Source organism: Pygocentrus nattereri, chromosome 9, assembly GCF_015220715.1.
Source record: "Pygocentrus nattereri isolate fPygNat1 chromosome 9, fPygNat1.pri, whole genome shotgun sequence".
Lineage (NCBI taxonomy): Eukaryota > Metazoa > Chordata > Actinopteri > Characiformes > Serrasalmidae > Pygocentrus > Pygocentrus nattereri.
In genome coordinates, this window is record NC_051219.1 from 42,055,637 (window position 1) to 42,074,860 (window position 19,224).

A 19,224-nucleotide genomic window follows, 5' to 3' on the forward strand; every position below is an offset into this window, starting at 1 on the left:
CCAACCAAAATGTAACATTGAAATAGAAGTAATCATGTAATACTTGTAATAACCACAATCATGATGATTTTATGAAATAAATATTACAGATTTTTTGTAGCTCACAGAAGTCATTAGGCTTTCTTGGAGGCCCTGAAGGTTCTACTTGGCTACCTACACTGTATTTCTCCATGTTTGAGCTCTAAACACTTTTTGAATTTGCCTCAGTGTTTATTTGAGTGGTTTCCCTGTTTGAGAGCTGAGAATTGGTGGAAAGGTTGCTTGCAACATCAAAAATTGCGGTATTAAAGAAAACACTTGTAGTCTTTTGCAGATGTTTGAATACCCTAAACAAATGGGGTCATGTATTGTTGATTTTCTGAATGAAAATGAAGTTGTACAATGTTAGCTGCTAGAATTGCTGTATCAATCAAATACTGTATTCCATTGCTGTTCTGGCAGCTACCTGCTAGTGACTGCTATGCACATATATGCTTGGCTCTCTGCTACGCTGCTAATATATATATATATAGTATGTTCCATCCTCCTCTGCACAGCTGCACATACTCTCAGTGCCGTGTGCTGCCTGCGTCCTGTTTTCTATTTACTGTAAGTCTTTTGTATTTATTTATCGTACTGTATTGTCTGCACTGTGTATATCGTATGATCTCACACTCGTGTTCCTGCGTTGGTCGTGGAGGAACGCTGCTTCACTGTGCACTTGACTTGACTCGACTTGACTTAATATGGCTTTATTTCAGAAAAGTTTCGTGCCTTTTTTACTGAATTTTAGATTTTGGGGAGAAAAAAAAACATTAAAATTAAATATAAAAATATACAATATAAAACGACTTTGATTTTTTTCACCAATTTGTTTCATTTAGCAAAAGAACAGTAAAATGTGCGGACGTTTCTTCACTGTTAATATTTTTATGTACAAAATCAACTTGACTGGGGCGCCGAAACTTTTGCAAAAGACTGTATCACACACTATTTAGGTTTTACGCACTGATGTTTAGATTATGAACATGTCCATGGTTTTACGGCGTGTTGCAGCGGGTTTTGGGCCTGTAGAAGTTCACCACACTACTGCTACACTAAAGAATGGGCTGCTAATGGTGCAGCACTGCTTCGTATGGCAGTACACAGACGTGGACGCAACCTCTGTTTTCAGACACCACTATGAAATGGCAGATTCCCAAAATAGGGCCCTATGTAGTGAATATGCCACAGTTTGGGACGTAGCCTCTTCTTTTCTTTGCAAACAGGCAAATATAATAAGCAAGCGAATCCATTACATGTTCGCTCGCCATGGTAACGCGCAAGAGTATACAGGCCTGGAGAGGACACGGCTTATCAAAAGAGCCATCTGCTGAAGGGGGGAGGCCAGGGCCTGCCAAGCCCACCGGGGGGAGTTCCACACCCTGCTCTTCTCCTCTCCTTTTCCTCTTTTCCATCTCTCCTTCCTCTCCGCCAGCAGACACCTTCCTCATGACATTCTCTGGCTCTGCTTGTTGCGTGTTTGTTTTTGCTTGAATGAATGATTAAGGACAATAATTCAAGATGGTTGGAGAGGAGGGGAGCAGTCATGATGTAATAGAGTGTAAAGCACAAAGCACAGGGATGGAGAGACAAGAGGGAAGTAGCCAAAAAGAGAAAAGGAGAGCAAGGTTCAGAGAGGCAGGGAGGCAGGTGGAGGGGTGCCAAAGGGATTTGTGTGAAGACTCGAGTCTTCACATCAGTGTACAAATCCAGGCTCGTGCACCAGCCCACTGCTATTTACACTGGGTTCTAATGCACTTGGTTTACCTGAGGACGTAGATTCCTGACGGAGGAAACAATAGGCACCATACAGAGTGTATCGAGGCCTGTCCTCCTCTCCTCTTCCTCTCTTTTTATTAATAATAATATAGAGAAAAAAATCTATCTCCATTTTTGTCACTTTTTACTTTTATTGCACAATTGGGGCACAATTGGTGCAAAAAAACACCAGCAGCTGGGCTTTACGTGGTGTTAAAATCTCATGAAAATAACGAACAATTTGATGTTTTCACAGTAACTTTCATTATAAGGCCTTTTTTCCTTCATCTGTAAAGTCACTATTTTGGAGATACGAGGTTTGACAGTGATGTGTTTGCCACTACAAGCCAAACATGTTCAGCTGTTTTCTCTCCTCGTTCTTTACTTCTCACAAGCAAATCTGCGCAGAACAAATTATGAAGGGAGTCATTCATCTACTCCAGTCTGCGTGAGCACAAGAAATTTGAGAAAAAAAGAAAAGAAAAAGTGTATTTCATTCCTGAGATACTTTTTTCCACTATTAACTCAGGTTTGAAAAGTTTAGAAAAATAACCAAGCTATTTTTTGAGACAAAGTACAGCTGTTTGCAAAAGTTTGGGTGTCCTCCATGTGCTTTTGTTTTGTTTTGGTCTTGTCCGTGTGCTTTCTTTGTTTTGATTCTTCCCTGCCCTGCCCCCTTGTTTCTTGACTCCGCCCTTGATTGTTCTCCCCTGTGTTATCCACCTGTGTCTTGTTAACCCTTGTTGTTTCCTGGTATTTAAGCCCTGTGTTTGCCCATGTTTGTTTGCTGGTCATTGTTTCATACTGTGTTGTTTTACATCATTCTTCCGGCCTCCGTTGTGTGTTTTTCCTGTTTTCCTTGTTGCCATGTCTGTCCCTCTATCTATCCATGTTGGCTCTGTGATTCTCGACCATTTTGACCCTGACACTGGATTTGCCCCTAATAAATCTCGCTTCTCTCAGGATGTTCATCAGCCTTGTCATTGCTCCCCAGCAATGCTTTATATCTTATTTTTCACTTTTTCCTCTATATTTATTCTCATCAACTAAATAGAAATTATGTACTACAATTTGAAGATAAATGCCATATTTTGCTGCAAAGGACATTTTAACTTATTTTCCCTTAGAAAATCACAAAACGTGGCATTTTGCTTGGGGTGTTCAAACTTTTGAATACGACTGTATAATCTAGTAACAGCTGCTGTTCATCCAGTAAAAAGCCATAGCTCTACATGATCTTCCTCACTCAGAGTGCTGGCGAAGATTTGAATATAGCTGTTATCCTAGGTTTAAATAACTACCCTGGAAGTTAAATGCAGCACTGTTATGGCATGGATTGATTAGTACTTTACAGGTGATGATGGTGCACTAGAAGAGCTGAAATAATTGATACATATGTAAGGAGAAACGAAGTTATGCACAACTGTGAGCGTCAGGTATTTGAAATAATTAACAGCATTGTGCTTAAGTCCGAGGACAAGGGTGCCCAATCCTGGTCCTGGCAATCCACCACCCTGGAGAGTTCAGACCCAGCACACCTGGCTCTAATGGCCAGGTGCCCTTGGAGGCCTTCATTACATGGTGTGATATATTAGGGTTGGAGCTAAACTCTTCAAGGTGGTAGGTCTCCAGGACCACCCCTGTCTTAGCCATCTGAGAAAAATTATATGTAAGCTTGTTTATCTGGGTGAAACATTTATTTGTCAAAAGATCATTTCAAAATAAACAAGTAAACAGTACTTCAGCATGTTTGCTTAACCCTTTCCAAAGTTGTCCTCAAGGGAGTTCAGTATTTTTACTTTTGCACAGTACTGCACATTATTAAGGTACTTTGAGAAGCTAATTTAGGCTCCTCTGGTAATTGTGGGCTCTATTCTTAACCCTTTAAATGGATAGGGGCCACAGGTAGGCCCAAAGTTTCTCTACACCCTTCTATCATTTAAGAATAGCCATAGTCCCTGTAGTTACTGAATAATAAGCCTTAATATATAATAAACCAGAGCTCCTATTGTTAATATGGAAAATATATAAATATTTCACTTCTTTTTTTAACTACTTTAGGTACTTGTGGGTAACTATAGGATAGGATATCCTCTCAATAGTAAAGGCAGTCAATCTTACAGCAAAAGGAAAAGGCATTCATCTTCTATATCAGAGCTCCAGAAACTTGGGCGGAATATCTACTAACTAATAACTGATAACTAATAACTACTGCTAACTGTATGATGTCAATGTGTATAATGTTTAGGAAACCTAGAAACATAAACTTGATTTTTCCATAATTTAATTATTAAAAAGTACGCTTGAAAAAAAAAGATTTGCCAGTTCGACCTAAAACATTTAGGTTCGACTCAAATGAAACACACACACACACCTTCTAAGCCACTTCTCCCTCAAGGTCGCAGGAGCCTATCTCAGCAGTCATTGGGTGGAAGGCAGGATACACCCTGGACAGATCACTAGTCCATCACAGGGCAGACAGACACATTCACTCACACCTAGGGGCAATTTAGCATGTCCAGTTGGCCTGACTGCATGTCTTTGGACTGCTGGGGGAAACCAGAGAACCCAGAGGAAACCCACATGGGGAGAACATGCAAACTCACACAGAAAGGATGTTGGTTCCCTGGCCAGGGAATCGAACCCAGGCCCTTCTTGATGGGAGGCAACAGCGCTACCCACCAAGCCACCATGCCACCCTAAATGAAACACAGCAAAGCATGGATTTTGCATCAATTCAAATCTCAAAAGCACTTCAAATTAACATTTTTAACCTTTGTAGCCTAAATCAAGTCATTCTGAGTGGTTTGGTGTGAAACGGTGCACTGTACAGAAACTTCCCAACCCAGAATTGTGATAGGAACCAGACGTCTGAAAGCTCCCTCACATGACATGGTTATAAATATCCAGCATGATGTCTGAGACATGGTTTTACGACTGTTTTGAGAGGATTTTGGTCTCAAACATAATTTTTAAATAAGTTCATGTTGGAGAGGTACACGCAGGGTGTTGTAAGGCAGAATAGTCCCCCAAGGAAACTTACTTTAGTGCTATTTAACCTTCATCAACATTACATATCATTCCATATACAAATTCAGAAGAGTGTAGATCCACTGGTCATTTTGGACACAACACTGTAAGAAGTGACTCATCTGATCTACTTATAGAATAACTTCATGTGGTGACAAGAAATTGAACTAGTTTTATTTAACTGAAAAAACTACTTTGCCTGTAAGAATCGTTCATTCACAGTATTTATTTAGGTTGAAAAAAACTAGTTAATTTACTTGTTACCACATGAAGCACTTTTTTGAGTAGATCTGATGATCCACTTTTTACAGTGTAAATAAAGTGGTCAGATTTGTGTTGTAGACACCATGCCTTCTGTTTCCTATGACCACCAGAGGTGGACAGTAACTGAGTAAATGTAATTAGTTTCTGTACTTAAGTATTTTTGGTGTATCTGTACTGAAGTTTCTCCGTTACTGGGCGACTTTTTCCTTTCACTCCACTACATTTCAGAGTCTAATATCCGACTTTTTCCTCCACTACATTTTGAGAAATCTGTCGTTCCTTTTGGTTTCTGTGTGTATAAAAACGTAACATGTCAAAACGAAAGAAGCGCAAAGCCAGAGCACCAATCAGGGCCCAGCGGTCACTTTGTTTAGAGCTGGTTTTGACCTGTTGGTCATACCGACCCAGTGCAGCACGCGGTTCAACGTCAGCGCAGCAGCGTAAAACTTTGGGAGAGTCTGTTCAACATAAATGATGAACTAACCTAACTTTGTGTAAATAGAGCTCAATATAGAAATATGTCCACATATGCAGTCGAGACTGACGCGGCTTTTTTCTGAATTTCTACAAACACCATTTCATTTTATAGTAAATGAGTTTGGGCTGGTTTATGTTTATGAACAGACGCCTACAGATCAACATAGTAAAGGAGCTCATCTGTGATCCTGAGTTTAAAGCCAGTTTTTATTCAACTTAAACTTGGAACTAAGTTGTAAATAAATCTGAAACTGAAACTTTGCTTGTGTGTAAAAAGTGATTTCAGAGCCACTCGGTTCTCCCTGATGGAAACTGTTTACCTTCAGTGTTTTGTGCTTCTGATCATTTTAATAGACGTCAGCGTCACTAATTAATGACGTTCTATTAAAAGACTGGTTTACCAAGAGAGACGCTGGAGGACTTTCACCTGAAATGAGTTCATGAAGCCAGTCTGGTTACGAAAATGATAACAGGACATCAGAGCCAGAATTACTCTTTTAGTACTTTTACTTTATACTTAAGTACATTTGAAGGTAAATACTTTAGTACTTTTACTCAAGTGGAGGTCTAAAGGGAGGAACTTCTACTTTTACTGGAGGAATATTTTACCTTGGGTATCTACTTTAACCCAAGTCCATGGTTTCTGATCACCATCATAAGGAAATCAGAATTAGACATCAGACTGCTTTGTTTACATCTCCGTGTCTGAATTCTGCTGACAGTTTGAAGGAAAACCGGTGGAATTCCCCTTTAACAGGGAAGCTGATTTGACTAGATCCACAGCCTTTGTGCAGGCATTCAGTTGAAAACTGAGCTCAGAGCTCTCTGATTGGCTGCGAGTCTGCCGGCTCGGTCTGTGATTGGTTGGCCGCGGAGGCCCCTCCTCCACCACCTGCGCGAGAGAAGTTGTACTCGGTTCCTCTGAACTTTTCCCCTCAGGAGTTTTTCCTTTGCGCTCGAGCGTCGGGAACACCAGAGCGCGACCATGAAGCTGTGTGGAGATTTCTTAGGTCAGTCAGCTTTTCCTTCTGCTTTCTCTGCGGTCAGCACAGTCCTTCAGTGTAAAGCCTGGTTTGAACCGGCTACAGATTCCTGGAGAAGCTCGCTTTGTTGTGGACTCTGGGAAAACTGGGCTGTTTTAGGTTGAAGAGGCTCCGCTGCCTCACGAACAGACCACGTTAGTGAAGGCGAACGCACTAGTGACAAAAATAAAAGGGCACTTTTTACACCAGACTCTACTTCGAATGGTACAGTAGGAAAATAGTTGTCCTGGTTTTCCTGTTTCTAAGGTCGTTTATGTGAAGTAGGCTGACCATCTTTGTGCCTCTGAGGCAGCTGCTCGGTTCTTTATCGTGCATTCCTGTGGAAAAGCTAGGCTACCTCACCGTCACCTGTGGAACAGCGAGACTGGAACTAGTCAGGTCCTTTTTCTCCAGCTGCTTGCTCCAATTGTCCCGTTCCACCTTAAATGGTGCAGGAGTTCAGTTAGTGCGCCTCGGGCCGCGGTCTCAGGCGCGCCGTTTAAGGTGGAACGGGAACATTCGAACCAGAAGCTGGCCCAGCTTCAGCCTCGTGTAGAAAACTGGGAAAATGTGTTATATTTGGGGGAAAAAAACAAGTCGTGGTTTTCTGAGGTTAATGGAAAAATGTGTGCCCCACTGTCTGTCTGTGTGTCCAGGCCACGCCTGTGCCTGTGCCTGTGATGGATGGCCTGTTCATTTTGTTGGAGCCTATCTTTCAGGATCTTTCTCGCCCTTTGCTGAACTTCAGAGCCGCTGAACTACTTAGACAAAGGGCGATTTGTTGTCCGCGGGGAGCAGAATGGGGGGACAATGCGAGCCCGGGGGCTCATTCACAAACTTCTCTTCTTGCTGTCTGTCGGCTTGATCCATCTGTCGCGGGCCTTGGCGGAGTTGGGGCCTCCCGACTTGGCTCCCTCATGCAATGCCGCCTTATGCAATATTTATTCTGACCACACTCTCGCCACAGTGCGGCCACCGGGCTCATTGTGCTGCGAGGCCACGTGCTGACCCCAGCGGCTGATGCTGTGGCGAGGAACAAGGAACCACTGGGTTCACAGCCTGACAGAAGAGGTGCGTGGCTGGTTAGGCAGGCTGAAAGTGGTGGACTACACACAGGACATTACGCAAAGGACTATTTAGGGCTCAGATATAAATGTGCAGTCAATGCCATGCTTTTATAACGTCCTGCTGGTTTACTTGGTTTTATGATCTCTCGTTAGGAATCCTGATTAGAGAGCTTTCCTTGGATCATCTCAACGTTGACGCTGGAGTTCGTCCCACTCAAACTTCTTAGTTGAGTTCAATTCGTCCCGAATGCTCTTCGTCTCACTAAAACAGAAGGATCTGCATTTATTACCTGTTTCCCCACAAGCTGGGACTCTGTCACACAGTCCCCCACAGTTCAGCTCTTGGGTTGCCAGATATGGACAGCTGTAGCTTAGCTGCGCTTCCAGCTCACAGTCTCCAGACGCTGGGATGAATTATTAGACAGTTGCGCCACATGTTGCCATGCCATGTGTCGCTGGTGTCGGACAAAAACCTCATATGTCCATTTTTGGTGTTTTAAACTTCTTGACCCAGTTTGAAAATCTATGCTACCCTTTACATTGTGTGTAAATTTCTTGATGAACGGACTAAAAGAATTGACCCAAAATGACTTGGAAAAAATTCTGGTTCCTTTGACTTACATTAAAAGTATTTTTTTTCCTTCTCCTGTAAAGTTAGAATTTTGAAAATATGAGGTTTTCTTCTGACAACAGTGAAATGCCTTCTACAAGGTATCAAACAGTTACAGAAGGAGACAAGGTGTTCCTGAGTGGTGTAACAGACCAAGCCATCTTTCCAACAGGCCCCAGTGATGCCCTAGCCATATATAAGTGAGTTGCCAAGACGAATAAGTGTCTAAAAGCATTGTGTGATGGAACGGATTTTGGCTAGTGGTGAAATTGAGTTTTAAATAAGAGTATTTTATTGACCTGAGAAGCAGAGCTAAAAAATGAATAGACCTTTTGACTCAACTATGAAGGCTGAGTTGATTGAACTCTTGTGTTTTCAAGTTGCATCAACTCAGAAACTGAGAAAAGCTGTGTCGTCAGTTATTATATCATTTTAAGTTGAGCTGACTCGTTTTAACAGTGCATGTTCGCCTTTTAACGAGGTGGTTTTTCTGGAAACTCAGATTTACACAATCCCGCCCACCCTTTCCAGAGTTTTTACTCTTAATATCTTAGACGTTTGCTTCTTTAGCTTTGTACTGGAGCTACAAGCCTGAAGCTGAAAAGCAGTGGAAGTGTTTATGTGCCAGATTATAGAAGCAAACATTTGACACTAAATCTGTTTTGGCCAATTAACAGTGTTTGCAGTAATAGGTCAAATGTGTAAGGTATGATTTTTTTAAGGTTCCTAAATGGTTCTTGGCTTTTATGCAAGGTTTTAGGACCAACCTTTAAGTACGTCGTGTGGAGGTTCTTTAAACCTGAGACAGCTCCTTCACACTCCAGCACTGACTTCTTTGAAGAGCCAGCCATTTGAAATGTTATGTAAGGGAACTGAAAGCGCGGCTTCTTTGGAGCGTATTTCATCCCAGTCTTTATAACTGCCAGCTAGGTTGGAGATAAACTATCCTCTAAGTGTGGACAAGGACAGCCCCATTCTTTTCTACTGTAAGGCTATTCTATCAGCTTTTTATCCACTGAACCTCGTGATGGTTACAAAGTCCTCGTTCAGATCACCGATCTGGCTGTAACTGGCATCGTTTTTCAAGGATCTCGTTAACTACGCATCTCCAAGGCTGCGATGGTGTGTTAAAAAGAGTCCTGCGAAGAACATAAACAGTGTCTGCCTGTCCTGGGCCCATGTCGCTGTCCGTGGTGCCTGTGCGGGTCACTCTGGAGCTGTCTGTGGTGCTGAAGCTCCCTCGAGTGCAAACTCTTCATACGTGCTTCTTCTGTCTTGTTTTCCTTTCATCACTGGCTTTACATCCTTGGAGATGCTCACAGAAACAATCAGCACCACCCTGCACACTCCTGGTCAGCCAAGCGCTTAGGACAGTGGAACTTATTTTGCATGTGTATATATATATATATATATATATATATATATATATATATATATATATATATATATTTATCTCTCTCTCTCTCTCTCTCTCTCTCTCTCTCCTTGGCCTTTTGTTTATTGGATTGTGTCTCCGTGTGCGAAGCTTTTGCTCAGCATCGCGCAAACCGAAATCATATTGATGTGGCGTGGACGTTCCGTGATTGATTTCAGCTCCAATGCATAACAATAGGATAGCAGGGGGGGAAAAAAGAGCCTGCCGCAAAGAGATAAGAATTTAATAGAATTTGTGAAAGGCGAAGGTTGGCTTTTTGAAAATTTCCCCCGCGCGCAGCGTGGAGACAGCAGATAAAGAGTGGCATTTGTGGAGAATATTCTCAAATGGCTTGTAATGAATGGTTGTCATTTTCACTAATGGTTACAAAACAACAAAGCAAAACAACGGTGTGAGCAACGTTTGGGAGCCGGTCCAAGTCGCACTCGTCTGTTCACTTAGTAATGTTAGTAGAGTAGCCGGGCAGCCTCTTAAAGTTGCGCTATGTGTCGCTCTGCTTCGGTCAGGCCGTGTTTTTATGTGTTTGCGTGCAGTTTTATTTCCAGTTAAGCATCAAAATGATTATGGCTGCTGTCGGGACAAAACCTCGGATCTCCGTCTTTGTCTTTTTGTTTTTTTTGAGTTTTCGACATAATTAGAAAACGTATGTTGTCCTTTACACTGTATATACATTTCATGATGACTGGACTAAATGAAGTGGCCCAGAATAACTTGGAAAGAATGCCTGGTTCCATTGACTTGCATTCAAAGTGAAGTAGGTTTTTTCCTTCTCCTGTAAAGTTTGCGTTTTGGAGAGGCGAGGTTTCCTGCTGACAGCAGCGATACGTTGTTTTGCTTTTTAGCTTTCTAAAAGTAGGAGTGGATAGTGGCAGTGCACTGACTTGTACATCTTTTCCAAAAGAACCGGATACAGTGATACACACTTATTGCCAAAAGTAAGTAAACTTAAAGACATTTGCACTGATGTAATATTGTGCAAACAAAGTCATATTAACTTCAACTTTTAGTGTAATTGAATATGACAGTACACTCTCAGATATAAAGGTGGTGAATTGTCACTGGGGCAGTGTCCCTCCTGTCACTGGCGCAGTGTCCCTCCTGTCACTGGGGCAGTGTCCCTCCTGTCACTGGGGCAGTGTCCCTCCTGTCACTGGGGCAGTGTCCCTCCTGTCACTGGTGCAGTGTCCCTCCTGTCACTGGGGCAGTGTCCCTCCTGTCACTGGGGCAGTGTCCCTCCTGTCACTGGCGCAGTGTCCCTCCCGTCACTAGGGTGGTCCCCTCAAGGCTCCATCTCAGTCCCTTTAGTCAGGGAACATAACTGAACTGGAGCTGTACTGACTCCACACACCCCGCCTCGCCTCCAGGCTTTTACCAAATACCAACTTTTCACCTGGAAAAACTGATTTGACGTTGACAATCATTAATCTCTTTTTACATTGTTTGTATCTTGACGAACATAAAAAGCATCCTGAACAGGACCAGCGTAGTGTGACCAGCGCTTTTGGTCCGTTCCTAATCAAGTGAATCAAATGAATCAAATGAGTCCAGTTCACTTTATTTCACTCCGTGTTTGTTTACATGTCGCGGCTTTGCTTGGCGAGATGGACCGAGTCCAGTGAACTGAGTGTGGCCATTTTCAAAGCCTTTCAGCCCCTCAACGCCGAGCTGCCTCCCCCCCCACCCGGGGACTGTAAATGCAGGCGTCCGTCCGTCTCTGGCCTGCACCCTTTAAAGGGCGCCGCGCTGTAGATGGCCATCCTGCGCTGCTAAGTTGCAGCGCGTGGACGCCTTGCCCCAGAAAATCGCATTGTGTGAATCAGCGGACAGTACCACTCGGGCCGGCGCGCGGGGGGAAAGGCTCGCCTCGCGCCGGCGACATATGCATGCTTTTGTGGAATATTAAAGATTAATCACCGGGCGCGAAATAAGCGGCTTATGTGCCTTTAGTTGCTCGGAGCAGACAGCCAGCCTGACTCTGGCACTGTGCGCGTGCGTGCGCGCGAGAAACAAGTCTACATCCAAAACACACACTAGTGTTTCCAATAGGCGGCAAAGAACGGACACGTATGTGTCCGACAGACGACTGCTGGACACTTAATGCTGGATGAAAATGTTCGCGCGCGCTCGAGGGAGTCGCGAACGAGCGTTGTAGGCTGTTTCTAGAAAGAGAGAGAGAGAGAGAGAGAGAGAGAGAGAGAGTGAACGTTCACGGGTTTATAGCCTATATCTTGTGTGTGTGTGTGTGTGTGTGAGTGTGTGTTTATTTCTACACATGCCCAGTGAGTGATAGCGGGGGGTACCCAAAAGCCCAGCCCATCTGATGCTGTAGGTTTTACTACAGCTTTCGTGATGTCATGGCAAAGGGCGGAGGGAGGAGGAGGGAGTGGGGGGAGGAGGTGGGCTGGTGGTGGTTGGGGGGGGGGGTAAGAGTGGGGTGGGGGGGGGACAATGGCTCATGAGGGAAAGGTAAGTCAATATTACGCTTTCTCGCTGACAAAGGCAAATGAAGCCATGTTTTTCTGCTTACAAACAAGTCACACTGACCGCCCCGCCGTGGAGCCGCGCGCGCCCCGAGCAGCAGCCGCCACAGCAGCAGCAGCATCAGCATCAGGAAAGGCCCTCGTCCTCGCGCCCCGTCCAGCGAGTCCGTCTGGATACCAGCAGAGCAGCAGCGGCGGCAGAGTTTAGACCTTTTATAAACATCTGCGCGCGGGATCGTCCGCTTCAAGCGCTGAGCCCGTCACGAGCGCGGAAAGCGAGGACCGTCACGCGCCGTCGACGCTTTGTTTTTTTCGGATTTACCCCTCATTCAGGTAAACGCGCTGCGTTTGTTTATCATTATAAACGCTCCGTTTGTGTTTCTTTATATCTCGCGCTGTTTTTCTGGCACTTCGTTGAAATGAAACTCTCCGCTCTGTAAACTCTCGGTCCAGCGCGCTCCAGAAAACCGCCCCGAAATCGCCCCCAAAGAGCGAGCTGGGCTCGTCTCGATGCCCAGCCTCAGAGACCGGGGCTAAGGGCGTTTCGGTGCACGCGCAGAAGACGTTTGATGGCTGTTTGATACGGCCGGAGAAGTTGTTTTCCTCCTGAAGCCTAGAGGAGCCGCAGATCCGGCACCGTTAACGCGCCAAGTCTGACCGCGATGCCTGTGCGAAGCTGCCGGAGAGGAGCGGAGAGGAGCGGGGAGGAGCGGGGAGTTGGAAGTGGTGGACAGGAGACGGAGTGTTTGCGCGCTTTGGCGCAGGAACCTTCGTTTCTATCACACGGCTCCTTCACACATTGCGACCGGGGACGCTTCTGCTACGTGTCTTTGGCTTCCTGTGCGGATTTCGTGCGTAACTGGCGTCCGGAGTCGAGCGGCGATTCCTCGCGTCCCCCGCGCGATAATCAGCCTCGCAGTTGCGGCTCGGAGAGTTTAGCTCTCCATATGGCTGCGCGTAATTAAGGTCGAACAATGGGCGTAGCACCGGACTCCCGGCCGAGCGCGCGGATGGCGTGAAGGAGGAAGAAGAGGAAGAGGAGGAGGAGGGGTGGGGGGATGATGGAGGGGGGTGGCCATTTGTTTTTTTTTGTTTTTTTTTCCTGCAGTAGAAAACAGAGTGGAGATGCTCTCTTTAAATGTCAACCGCCCCTGGTGAGATGCGCCAGAGAAAGTCATGAGACATGAAGTGAGAGCAGAAGAGGCAGAGGAGGCAGTGACTCTCTCTCTCTCTCTCTCTCTCTATCTCTATCTCTATCTCTCTCTCTCTCTCTCTCTCTCTCTCTCGCTCTCTCTATCTCTCTCTCTCTCTGTCTCTCTCCTCTGTTTCTCTCTCTCTCTGTCTCTCTCCTCTGTTTCTCTCTCTCCTCTCTTTCTCTCTCTCCTCTCTTTCTCTCTCTCTCTGTCTCTCTCCTCTGTTTCTATTTCTCCTCTCTTTCTCTCTCTTTCCTCTCTCTCTCTCTCTCTCTCTCTCTCTCTCTCTCTTTCCCGTCAGGGGTGAAGCTTCACGCACGTACAGCTCCTCCTTTTTTTTACATCTGTTTATCCCCCTGCTTCCGTCTCGCGGTCTCATGTTTTCATCGCGACATGTTCTGCGTTGGACGAAGGGATCACATCAAAACCACCTGCAACCAAGATGGTGGTCGTGCGTTTGTTTGAAGGCCATTTGTTTTGCATTCAAAGTATGTGCAACTTATTCGCAGGACGCGCGGGATCCATGCATTCGAAGCTTTGTAGGGGAACTCCACCAATTTTCCAAAATGCCTGCACAAGTGTGCGTAAACAAAGTCATTCAGGGTGGTTTGATGGGAAGTGGTTCATTGAAACTTACCCTAACTCACATTTGGTTTTCAGTGAAAGTGATAGGAACCAGGGGTCGCGGTGCCTAGCCCTTTATTTACCATCCCAAACCATTAGTGATGCGTATATATGTAAATATATCACTGTTGTCGGATCAAAACCTCGTATCTCCAACGTGGTAACTTTACAGGAGAAGGTAAAAACATTTTCCCAAGTAATTTTAGGCCATTTCTTTCGGTCCATTCATGTCAAAAAATGGAGATACGAGGTTTTGATCCAACAGCAATGATATGTAATGTTTCAAATAGTAAACTAGTCAGAAATCTGGAAAAATCTTTTATTTTAAGGAATTTGTTGCCTTATAACATCCTGCATGCATCATTTCAACTTAAAGGTGTTTTAAAACACATTTTTGGGCCAAACAATGACTTGGGCATTGGGCAATGACCTTATACACAGTCACTTGACCTTAAAACCACTGTTGTACCTTTTGAGGGAACCTTATTTGTACCTTGATGAATGTAAAATGTACCTGCACAGACCCAACAGTGTATTTTGGCCAGTTCTTTTGGTCCATTCGTAATTAAGTGAACCAAATGAATCAAGTAAATTCTATGCACTTTTTTTATTTCACGCTGTTTATTTATATTTTGTGGCTTGGACCGAGTTCAGTAAACTACAGTGTGGTCTTTCTTTTAGTGTCATTAAATATTTCAGACGTCTGGTTCCTATCACCACCACTGTGAACGTTCTGACTCGGTGAGTTTCCCCAGAGTGGTGCCTTTCACTTCAGACCACTCAGAGTGACTTTGTTTACATCTTAATGATTTAATTATGTAGAATTTTCCAAAAGTGAGTGGAATTCTCTTTTAATAGATGCTTAATAATCACCGCCCAAGCTCATAAGAGCCAGAGCCCAACCATGACATCGCCTCATGATCATACCCTTGTCTGCTCGATGCTGTTCTAGCCACTGAAAGATCCAATAGGAGCTTCTTTGATGAGTTTTTGTGATGTTTGGTGTCTTACTGGCGCTTCACTAGTGCTATTATTGGCACTACACGTACAATAGAGTCTAAACGTGCTTCAGAATCCATTCACTTGTGTACAAGCCCTTCTGTGGACTGTCCTTCATTTATTGTTATTTTTTTATCCCATTCGTCTGGAAACTGGCCTTTTTTTTCCAATAACTTTTTGGCCCAGATTCTATCTGTGTGCGGAAATTGTGCAGAAACGTAATGATGGCACTTCTGAGTTTAATAAAGGGTGGGGGGGTGGGGGGGGGGGGGGGGATTGGGGGGTGAGTGGGGGGTGCCATCTGTTTTGTGTTTTCTCATATCCTCGCAATCCTGGCACATTCGGTGTTTGTAAACGTATGGCTGAAAATTGTTTTCTATAGGATTCATTAAAAAATGAGGCCAGCAGATGGTTGACTTGGCCAAAGCATCACATTAATGTAAAATATTAAGCTTTTGACTGCCACGCTGGTTTGATCATTAATCTACTGTGTCAATAGGAGCAGAGCTGTTTGTTCAAGCTACCGTTTCCTCGTATCACGACTTCTTCGTCCTCGCCGTGCGTACAGTGGCACGAGCCAGGCTCGTATGTTGGAGAAGATATTCCTCATGAAGTTGGAGATGATGGCAGCAGGTGCCGCGGGGACTGTCGGAGTGAGGAGGGCAATAAACTCGTCCCATAGACCAGCTGGGCCAAATTGGGCTCTTATCATTCAGCGCACACTCACAGAAAGGCCGCCCGGTGGAGGCCAGGGGGGTCAGGGTCGCCCCTGCCATTAAGGAAGAAAAGAGCTACTCAGTATGGGCCGCAAGCCTTGAGACACCCAATCGTATGCGCGCTTCAATTGATCGTTGGCGTAGGACGCGTTTTGTTATGCTTTGAAAAGAAAATGTGTTGTTACATGTTGTCTGTATGTTCTATGAATAGGACACGTTGCAGTATGTTTTTCAATATACTGGGGTTTTGCCATTGCTTGCCTTAGAGCCCACCCTTAGAGGTCCATGGTCACTCAAGTGCCTCAGGACAGGTGTTTCTGAACCCCTGTGCCAAAGAGCCTCTCACAGCCAAAGGGACTTGCTTTCAGTTCATAAAGCAGCCTTTAAAAAAAAAAAAAAAAAAAAGCGCAGCTCTTTTTTTCACCTGGACGTTAAAAGAGCAGTGGCACAGTGAATCGTCTTCCTTCTGCCATTTGTGGATCTGACATAAGTGCCAGTCCCTCTCAAAGGAACTTTGTGTCTTTTTTTTTTTTTTATTCCGCATGAAGGAAAGTGGATTTTTACATTTTATTATTCTCCACTGACCTTCAGTGGAGCATCCATTGACATCCATTTGCCTGATGTAAGAACGTCCTAGACTAGAACGTGTTCCTTTCTATTTATTAAACCTCTAGTGAGTCTACATCATAATAATAATAACAGTAAGCAGAAGAAAAAGGAGGAGACCACGATTCCGCTGTTAGTGTTATTTTTAGTATTATTATTGTTTGCATGGATTGAGCAGGGCACCATAATTCTCCGATCTTTCTCTTTGTTAAAAGCTTGCTTCATGTCAAAGTTACTTCTGAATCCTGCTTAACTGGATATGGGTGTGCAGCTGCGGATCACACTTATGGCCTGCTCCCATATTTAATCGAAACTATGGATTTATGTCTGTCTAAACTCGGTGTAGACACCGCACAACAACGATTGCGGGACTTCCAGTTTGGGAGCGCTATTTCCTGACTGTTTCGCTCATATTCACTCCCACGTCTTCATCAAGTTCTGTCAAAATTATTCAGCTGTCTGAATGTTCCAGGGAGTCAGCTAATAGTGAATCTGCAGATCTCTAATTAAAGCAGCACTTCAGTTGAGAAGGCTGCTCAACGCCAGAGTAGAGCGTCAGTGTGGTGTGCCTCAGGGTTATATTGTGGACATGGGGTTTTTTCCTTAGAGCCTGAAAACTGTGAATTTAAGCCTGCAGAGGGTTATCAGTGTGATTTAAAAGAGATGTCCGTGCCCCACAGTTTTGTTTATTTGGCTTGAAATTGAGAGAGATAGAGAGATAGAGAGAGAGAGAGAGAGAGAGAGAGAGAGCAAGTGAGCAATTTGGGGCGGGGTGGGGGAAGCACAGTAGTGCTGTTATAGTCACTTTTTGAGAGGGAAGCTGAAAGTTGAAAAATAAGCGTTTTGTTCGGCACAGGCCTGGAAGTAAGTGTGTGTGTGTGTGTGTGTGTGTGTGTGTGTGTGTGTGTGTGTGTGTGTGTGTGTCTATAAAAGGCTTTGGAAATACTTTAACTGACAATGCCCTACAGCTCTCTGCCTATGATGATTGGCATGCTGCCTGTCTTTTCTGTGTTACTGTTGCTCTGCCGAGTTTTCAAAGGAGCCAAATCTGATCTGCCTGCTTTGTTTACTCTGCACTTGCTGAGAGAAGAGGGCAGATGTTGGGGATGGACAGAGCGAGAAGGAGCGAGAAACAGATAGAGGGAAGGCAGACATGTTTAGCAAGCCCCTCATTTACAGACAGCAAGCTCTCTCCCTCTCTCCCTCTCTCTCTCTCTCTCTCTCTCTCTCTCTCTCTCTCTCTCTCTCTCTCTCTGTGTCTCTCGCTCTTGCTCTCACTCTCGCTCTCTGTCAGAGGTGTGTTTTAGTGCCCAGGCTAAGACAGATGGGAGCCCACTGTCAGGAAAAAAACGACAGATTGAGTGAGAGGAGGAGAGAGGAAGTTATGAGAGGATACAACAGAGAAGGAGAGAAGGGTGGGTAAAGGGATAAAGTATGAACAGGCCAGATACATGGAAAGGTACACAGTGGAAGCAAAGGCCACGGTGTAGCAGAAAAAGAACTAATTTGGTTTCTTTTTTCTAATAATAATAATAATAATAAGCTGAGATTAAATAAAATCACCTTAGTTGTTGGTGTGATAATGCTTATTTTATTGCTATTACTGTTATTAGTGGTAGCAGTAGTAAAGTAATAATAATAACAGTGACCCAGTCATATGCAGATTTCTGAGCTCCTGGTCAAATGGCATGTTTTGTTGAAAATACGTGAAAATATTCACTATCCTCTATACTCTGCCGGGGGCAGTCGTGGGCGGGAGGTTAGGGAAACGGAAGGTCGCTGGTTTGATCCGCTGAGCCGACGGTACATGACTGAAGTGCCCTTGAGCAAGACACCTGACCCCCAACTTGCTGCGGATAGGGCTGCCCACCGCTCTGGGCAAGTGTGTTCACTGCCCCCTAGTGTGTGTGCTCACTAGTGTACATGTATGTGGGGGTTTCGCTGCACAGTTGGCTAATAGCTCTGAATTCTGAATAGTTATGAATTCCTTTCCTTCTTTCTTTCTTTTACTCCTTCCTACTGCATCTTAACACAGTCACTTTATTTACTGATTTTCTGTGACGCTGCTTTGTGATGATGCCTGTTGTATAAAATCAGTACATGAATATATTTTGACTTGACGTTTAACTATAATATGCAGGCGCTTGCTGAACGTAACATATTAGAAAGTAAAACCTAAAATGCGGCCTGTGCAAAAGCCATATCAGGTTTTATAAGTACATTTTTTCTCTGATCTGTTAAACTCAGCAAATAAACGGAACCTGTGCTGAAATTAACAGAAAAATGCCTTCTTGACGTTCCCTGTCATTTATTTTCACTTCGAAAATCGACTCAGCGCGAAATTTGAAACTTTCGCATATGACTGTAATTTTTAATACCTGCATATTAGAGGCCAAAAGTCAAGCCTTAGTTTATTTATATAGTGATTTTTACAACAGGCATCATCACAAAGCAGCTGTAGAGAGAGTCTGAGTCGCAATGAGCAAGTCAAGAGGAACACGTGAAATGAACAGTTAGTTAACAGTTAGTTAGAACAGAAGTCTTAGTCATTACTATTATTATTATTGTTATTATTATTATGTTGTTGTTGTTTGTAATAGTACAGCAGTAAAAATAATAATCATAGTTGTCCTAATAATAATAATAGCAGTTGTTTATTGTCTATTAGACACCTACATGCCAGTTTTTGTAATAATCATAAAGTGTTGGCTATCGTCTGTGAGCTCTAAGAGTAAATAAACTCCCGTGAGTCTTCACCTCGACGAGGCTGCGTAGTCGACCGTGTTAAATTATGAGGAATATGAGCCGGAGGTTCAGGCCCAAATACACGCTCCTAGATCCAGCTGATACACACTGATCTGTGCTCGGTGATGAATGGGATGGTCTTTAATACGAACGGAGTGTGCTGAGTGCCAAAGCCGT

General features: G+C 44.2%; 1 protein-coding gene across 3 annotated transcripts in view; it reads left to right on the forward strand.

The window, feature by feature from the left end:
* The first annotated feature begins 6,257 nt into the window (after positions 1–6,257).
* The window catches only part of myt1b (myelin transcription factor 1b), an 81,281-nt gene continuing 68,314 nt past the window's right edge, over positions 6,258–19,224 (forward strand). Inside the window, exon 1 of one of the 3 annotated variants that reach the window (XM_037541190.1) lies at positions 6,258–6,560. In XM_037541190.1, coding sequence (XP_037397087.1) covers positions 6,536–6,560 — 25 coding nt within the window. In that variant the 5' untranslated portion in view covers positions 6,258–6,535. The other 2 variants (XM_037541191.1, XM_017720158.2) reach the window with 2 other exon arrangements.